At 40.0% G+C, this 7,828-nt stretch overlaps 1 protein-coding gene across 1 annotated transcript; it reads right to left on the bottom strand.

The window, feature by feature from the left end:
* Positions 1-318: 318 nt before the first annotated feature.
* Positions 319-3,313, bottom strand: LOC131943873 (multiple epidermal growth factor-like domains protein 11). The gene is made up of 6 exons (XM_059304174.1): positions 3,197-3,313; positions 2,727-2,870; positions 1,706-1,843; positions 1,090-1,188; positions 496-633; positions 319-326 (listed from the first exon to the last, which is right to left on the bottom strand). The coding sequence occupies exons 1-6, from the start codon at positions 3,198-3,200 to the stop codon at positions 319-321; spliced, it is 531 nt and encodes a 176-aa protein (XP_059160157.1). The 5' UTR covers positions 3,201-3,313.
* Positions 3,314-7,828: the final 4,515 nt, after the last annotated feature.

Genomic DNA, 7,828 nt, shown 5'->3' with positions numbered 1-7,828 from the left:
TACATAAAGGTTAGGGCAAATATAGTTTTGTTGAAACATGTTATGGACGTAGACAATAAGGGTTGGACAGCTACATCAATGAATTAGCAACATATGGGAACAATTTAAATCTGTGAAACAAAAAATAAATTAGCAACCAAAGAGCCCTTGTTGCAATGAATCTGCAAGAAATAAATCAGATATCGCTCAAGACCCCCCCCCCTCCCATATATTATAATCTGAACTAATGAAATCATACCTTAGTCAAAGGTACCCTACTTATTTTAATATGCATTAATAAAATTACACAGATTTCTACGGCCCTCTATTTCGTTTAATCTACAACACTGAAATCACACAGCAGTTAAGGGCTCAGATGTCAATATGGCTGTTAAGTAGGTCACCAACAGTTCTATGGCTCATGCAGATTTATTGAGCCGTAGAGCTGGTTGGTGACCTACTTACCAGCCCTATTGTAAATCTAAACCTACACCAAACAAGGTACGTAACACTTACTGTTCGTGCACAGGTCGCCTTGAAATCCGGCCGTGCAGCCGTGAGTACAATGTCCAGTCACGCGATCACACTCGAGTTCCACACACTGAGGTGAGCACGTGCTGTTGCAGTTTGGTCCGTACGTTCCTTGAGCACATTCTACAGTGCGTGTGAGTAAACACAGTTTTTACAAAATACATCATCTGTTGTTATCTTACAAGATATAAACCCTAAACGAAATCAAACATGCAGTGTGGACACAAAAAGGAGAAAACAAGTGAATCAGAAGCAGATGGAATGTCGTGGATCAACTTGGAAGAATCACCCAGAACAGAGTAAGGTGGAATGGTGTGGTTGCGTACCTATGCTACACAAGGGATACACAGGAATGATGATGATGATTATGACGTAAAGAAAATAACTAATGCTGAAGCTATATATATAACTTTACATTAATCATTTATAGAATTAATAAACTAAAATAGTTAAAATATGTCTATACATGCTTGCAAAAAATAGAGTGCTGAATGCTACACCATTATACTAGTTCTTATACTAAAACCACATTTTTTACAACTACAATTCACATATTTCTGGTAAAATAAAAATTCAAACCTTCTCTACAGTGGTCTCCCTTGTAGCCGGAAATACACCCATCCAGGCACTGTTTCGTCACAGAATTACATTTCCCGTGAGCACATTGGTCAGGGCATGCTGGTACATCAACACAATTTTAAATTATACATTTTTATTCAAACTACTAACATTTATTTTATGCTAATCCATGTAAATTGTTCACGATATAAATCTATGTTATGATTTTCAACTTAATTATTTAATTTTTTTTCAAGACATTTCATGCGTTCCTCTTAAACATAATTACGTAATTATCATTGAAACAATATTTCTATCATTCTACTTTCGTTCTGATAATATCTAATAATAATGTTAACTTTTACAAGGTTGAATTAAATTAATTATTATATACTTCATGTTATTGTCTTCAGTTATTTTTTTTTCTTATCAATGAATCAATCAAGGAATATTTTTCCTTAAGTCCTAAATTTAAAGTACGTTTTGAGCAATGCATAGGCTATGTTATACAATAGAGACTAAACAAGGCGAGGGTATCCAATCACCATACAATAAACACTAAATAAGGGGAGTGTATTCACTCACTAAATAATTGGATGGCATCCACTCACTAAATAAGGGGAGGTTATCCACTCACCGTTGTCACACTGGTCGCCACGGAAACCTGGCAGACACCCTTCCTGGCATGTTCCGTTGACCGGATAACATCTGTTGTTGACGCAATTGGCCGGACATTTTTCCTGGCAGTTGGTGCCGTAATATCCGCTCTGGCAGTCTGCGTAGGAATATATTTTTGATCTTTTAAATTGAAAAGTCTCACTCAAATTGAAGAACTTTTGGTCTCGGTATTTTCTATGTAGACCTATATCTTCATTTAAGGACGGCGTGGTTGAATAGTCGAGTGCTCTGAGAGTTCGACTGCTAGCCCGCAACTCTCGAGTTCACGATCCAGACTCAAGATTACAAGAGGTTGGGGAAAAAAATGTGGCTGGGCATAATGCTGTCTACACTGTGCTATGGTCAAGCAACATAAAGACTCAACCTTATATGCCTCATTAGTTCTGTAAAGGGTACTCTACTTTTTGAAATAACTTTGTTAATGAGATAAATAGGACTACTATTGACAAGAATGGACTAAAAGCGCGTTCGACAATCTCTGGCTCTAGCGCTGTTTTAGGCTATTTGAGCCCTACAGCATCTATCTCACTATCAGTGTTTCTTCCAGACCATTTCCTCCGGGGCGGGAGGGGGGGGGGGGAGGGGGCACTTCAAATTTCGGGGGGGGGGCGGATTACATTTTCCGGGGGGGGGGGGGGGAGGGGGGAACACTGTAAAAAGTAAACATTCTCTATATAAATTCCATTTCGTATAGGGGGGAGGGCGTTAAACGTTTTTCGGGGGGGGGGGGGTGGCTCCGAATCCCCCAAGAGATGCCTGGAAGAAACTCTGTTTACTATTAGCTCCAAATGCACCACAAACATTAAGCACCCCATATCAAATCTAATCTATATTGCTTAATATCAAATATGCATTAACATATAGAAACTCTAAATATCCCATAATAAATCCTCAATAACTCATTTCAAAGTCTGCATTAACCCATATCAAGGATACATTAAAACTAATATTACATCTGTATTAACCAGGTACAAAACTACCTTTGCTTTCGTTGCAATGTTTTCCAATAAATCCAGGCACACATCCATTTTTACAACTTCCTGTCACGTGGTCACACCCACCGACGTTGCAATTGGCTGGACATGGTGTAGAACATTTTCCGCCATAGAACATATCCTCGCAAACTGGCCAGATTAATTTCATTCATTAAAAATATGGTGTAAGTATTTAAATGTATGATTTTATATTTTGTGGGGGTGGTTTAGTCAATAAAACTTGTGTTATGTAAGACTTGATATCGTAGTTCGCATTTTCCGATACGATTCATTTGGCAGGTGAAGTAGAGTACACCTTAAAAAATTTAAGCTAATGCAGTGATTGTTCTATAACTATTATGTTGATTAATTTTTCAAGTTGTTGACGATTACTGCTCTACTTATTGACAATACTGTGTGTACTTAGTTGACTAAATGGTAAATATTTAACATGTGTTTTAAAAAATTGATCTTACTCATATCACAGTTGTCCCCCCTGTAACCATCGACGCAGCCCTCGTTACATTTCCCTGACAACGGGTCGCAGTGTTGGTTAGCACAGGCAGTAGAGCAGGGCGTGGTGCACCCAGCACCGTAGTACCCGGGCGGACAGCCTGTGGGGAGGGGGTGGGGGGGGGGGGGCAGGGCGAAGGGAGAGAAAATAAAAATATTAATATCACACACAAATAATTTCATTTGAGCATACTTTAGACGGGTAGGCCTATATCAAGATTAGACCAGATAAATTAGAGTCCCCAACACATGAGTTTGATTGTTGAATTTTCCATTGAAATAAAATCTTACATACGGTTCGTCTTTAGATGTAGCTATGATGTGCGTTGATATTTTTAAAGCACACCCCATCCCACCGTTTCCAACACATCCCAACATCTCTCATATTGTCAATGAATGCCAGCCCCCCCCCCCTCCCCTTCTAAAAGCAAGAAAATCTTTGCTTAAATAAGCCTACGAAATATAATTTTTCTATTGATATATTCATAATCGTGATAGCTAATGTAAGAAAGTCAAGACAACTTACTTTCATTACAGTACTCTCCCTTGTACCCGTCTATACAGCCAGTATTGCAGGTGCCAGTCACGTGGTCACAGCCGCCATTGTTACAGTTCGAGGAGCAAGCGGAAGTACAGTTGTCACCATAGAAACCTACGTCACACGCTGACGACAAGAGAAGCAAATTGTATCAGATAAGATGTCAATTAGATATTTAATTAGTAATTTTTAAACGATAATTGAATTTGAACCAAACATTTTTAAATAGAATTTTTAAAATGCTAATTCAGCTGCGTAGCAACGGATTAAAAAAAATTATGAAAATAATGTCACATAATTGTATGAAAACGCAGTCAAATGAAACTATAATTAAACAATAAATTGTATAGTATTGAACAAGAGTTGCCACGATTTGTTGAGAGTCATGACATAGATAAAACTAAGCTGATATTTTCATTACCATCAGTGTTTCTTCCAGACTTTTTTTTCCGGGATGGCACTTGAAATTTTCGGGGGAGGGGCGGTAGACTTTCTTTAGGTGGGGGGGGGGGGGGGCGGTCACTGTTAAAAGTATATATTTTCTATATAAATTATATAAATTTCATTTCGTTGGGGGGGGGCGGTAGAATTTTTTCGGGGGGTTCGGGGGGGGGGCGAACCTAAGAGATGCCTGGAAGAAACTCCGATTACCATAGCGAGCTTCATTGCACTATAGATAGGATTGTAGTTGGGAGAACAAATGTCCCTTACTTTCATTGCAGTGATCTCCCTTGAACCCGCCTATACATCCATCGTGGCACGCGCCAGTCACGTGGTCACAGCGGCCATTGTTACAGTTCAAAGGGCAAGCGGAAGTAGTACTCGTGTTACACCCCTCTCCCTCAAAGCCCATCACACAGCCGTTTATACAACTTCCGTTCACGTGATCACAGACGCCATCTTGGCAGTTTAATGAGCAGTTCATCAAGCAGTTGGATCCATAGAATCCTCTATCACATGCTTAAAAACAATTATAATAAATTATTCTTTTTTCTTCGTATATACCATTCTTCTGAGACGGCGTGACTGTGGTAGAGCGCACAAGTGCTAACTCGAAAGTCTCAAGTTCGGATCTTGGTCGGCTCCGAGCCCACCCAGCGCTATAGGGTACCCAACGCATGTTAGGGAAAGTTAAGGCTGCTGGACATAATGCTGACCATTCTATCACTTCTTATTTCGTGGTCACGGACACAGATGAACTCTACTTCATCTACCCTAGTGACAATCAGGTTTGAAAAGGTAACTCACGTTGTTATATCCTGATATACTATAGGCTCATTTTTCTTCTAGGCTTGCATTGAAAGCTATCCATTTAAACGTCAGACAAGTATGCCGTATCCACAATATTTATATAACTACATCTTAACCCCCCCCCCTACCTAACTCGAGAACATTTACGCGTTATAAGTATAAACTGTTATTTCAGGATTGAATTAAATGCTATCCATTAAAACAACAGTTGATTTTGGCATGTCCTCAAATTTTGTATTCACGACGTAAACACTTGTAACCATTCTCTTTCAAAACCTAAAGCTGCACTCCAAAATCAAACAACTGCTGTCTTGTAGTTTGCTCTTGGTTGAACAAAGGCTATCAGTGTTTCTTCCAGACTTTTTTCTCCGGGGGGGGGGGGGCACTTGAAATTTTCGGGGGGTGGGGAGGGGGAAGGCGGTAGACGTTCTTCGGGGGGGGGGGGGGGGCGGACACTGTTAAAAGTATATATTTTCTATATAAATTATATAAATTTCATTTCGTTCGGGGGGGGGGGGGGGCGGTAAAACTTTTCGTTGGGGCTTTGCCCCCCCCCCCCCCCCCCGAAGAGATGCCTGGAAGAAACTCTGTAGGCTATGGAAGCAAATCCAAAAAGTAAAGCAGGCTGAAATCGGAGTCAGCCGCTTATGTTGAGCATAACAAGTTGACACGTATACTTAATTGTGTTGGAGGGGGATCCCTTCCAACACTAAAATTAAGAACAAAGAAGAAGAAACCCTACAGCTTACAATGCACTTAACTATGACGTCACGCTTCTCCAATACACATTTCTTATCTACGTACATTAGCGGCGCCTGCACTCGCTCGTAATGTTAAGAATAATACAGTGCAATGACCTGCAGTTCTGAGGCGATCCAAGAGTTTACTCAGCTAAAATAAGTACTCATCATTAATTGGAGGAGTCTAGATTGCAACTGGGTATGTTTTGGAGAAAAATCTTTATCGCCTCCTTTAGATCATTAAATCGGATTAGGTAGAATTCTCTGACCTCGGTATTTGAAGGGATAGTATGGTCATTTCTTTGTCCAGCAGCTTTAAATATCTTTGACTAGGAGTCAGAAAGTTGTTTCAGCAGAGCACTCTCATGCACATCCTACTGACTCCAGTTCGGGGAACTGAACGTGAGCAGTCGTAAGGTCTATGGCACAAACACACGGTCTATGGCACAAACACACGGTCTATGGCACAAACACACGGTCTATAACACAAACACATGGTCTATGGCACAAACACACGGTCTATGGCACAAACACATGGTCTATGGCACAAACATACGGTCTATGACACAAACACATGGTCTATGGCACAAACACACGGTCTATGGCACAAACACACGGTCTATGGCACAAACACACCGTCCAAGACAACATTTAATTCAATGTTAACACAAAATGTGCATTCTAAACAATCTATTGACAAAAATAATGAAATTTGTTTACGTTTTTTTAAATTAGTTTTGGAGATGTTGTTGGTGTTTTTGGCATTTATCAGACAAGCCATGCTCATCACTTAGGCAAAAGTTAAAAAAGAAACTGGTAATTTTTAACATTATACGTGCAGTTTTCAATTTCTTATTGTTGTCTGTTGCTGTAGATACCGTATTGTAACTTTTCAAAATGTTGTCTCTCTGTTGCTTTACAAGATTCCTTCATCTCTGATTGTATTATTCTTCTTCTTCTTCTTCGTTCTTAATTTTTGAATCCGACAATTTTAGGGCAGAAAAAGAAGCTTTAGAACACGCAGCAAACCTCCTGTCAGAACACCCTGAATCACCGAATAGTCAGATTGTATTTCTTACAGATGCCAAATCAGTCCTGCAATCCCTACAAAATCCAGAGTCCTATATTCAAACACTTATGACAGCACTAGAGAAGCTAAAAAATACCTGATTGTATTATGACATAGATGAATATTCCTCAAGGGTTTGTTTCTTCTGGAGAGGGGGGTGGGGTGGAATAGACACTTGAAACTTTAGGTGTGTCGTCGGACAATAATTAAATTATGTGTGTGTGTGAGGGGAGGGGGAAGTGCAATGATTCCCCAGACAAACGCCTGAAAGAAACACTATCTCCCCTAACCCTAACCTTATTCAACAAGACGCCGTCGTCTTGAATCATCCCATAACCAAACATCACAGTGTATCATCACATTCAGAAACAAGGTTGAAAGCCATTGGACCGTGACTTACTCTCGTTACAAAGTTGACCGAGGTAGCCGTCTTGACAGCCCAGCAGACACGCGCCACTGGTGACGTCACAAGCGGAAGTGATACAACCCACACTGCACTCCGTCGTGCAGTTAGTGCCGTAAAAACCCACGGGGCGTGCTGAGAAAAAAAAATATTACAAAACTCGTAATTTTTCGTAATGTACATTCATTGACATTTAATAATTGGTTCTGTACCTGACGTTAGAAGGTGATGTCGCCTTTGAGCAATAAGTACGAACATCTTAATATATATTTGAACCTGGCCGTATGCTTAAAGGAGATGTTACTAAGTACAAATAACCGAATTCGCATTTTCTTTAGGGCGGTTCAATTATCATATTTATAATCGGCGTCCCTTATGAAGTTAAATTTATAAACCAAAGGTTATATCTAAATATTTCTAAATATTTCGCATGTATTAGCATTAACATTTTATAAATTCTTAACATTGATAACTTCATGGGGTTGGGGGGGGGGTGGGCGAACACTGGTAAAAGTATTTTTTTCTATAGAAATTCCATTTCGTTCGGGGGAAGGGGGGGGAGGGGTTGAGCCCCCCACCCCCCCGAAGAGATGT

The sequence above is a fragment of the Physella acuta genome, unplaced genomic scaffold (genome assembly GCF_028476545.2).
Source record: "Physella acuta isolate Inbredline_101_S28 unplaced genomic scaffold, ASM2847654v3 ptg000471l, whole genome shotgun sequence".
Lineage (NCBI taxonomy): Eukaryota > Metazoa > Mollusca > Gastropoda > Physidae > Physella > Physella acuta.
Note: the sequence above shows the minus strand (reverse complement) of the source record. Positions and strands in the feature narration are given on the sequence as shown.

What these genes read in the sequence shown, in the direction of transcription:
- LOC131943873 (XM_059304174.1), bottom strand. An exon ending in ACATTGCAACGAAAGCAAAG is followed by an intron (nt 1,844 to 2,726) that starts GTAGTTTTGTAC and finishes ATTCCTACGCAG; the next exon opens with ACTGCCAGAGCGGATATTAC. An exon ending in GGGAGACCACTGTAGAGAAG is followed by an intron (nt 634 to 1,089) that starts GTTTGAATTTTT and finishes CACGCACTGTAG; the next exon opens with AATGTGCTCAAGGAACGTAC.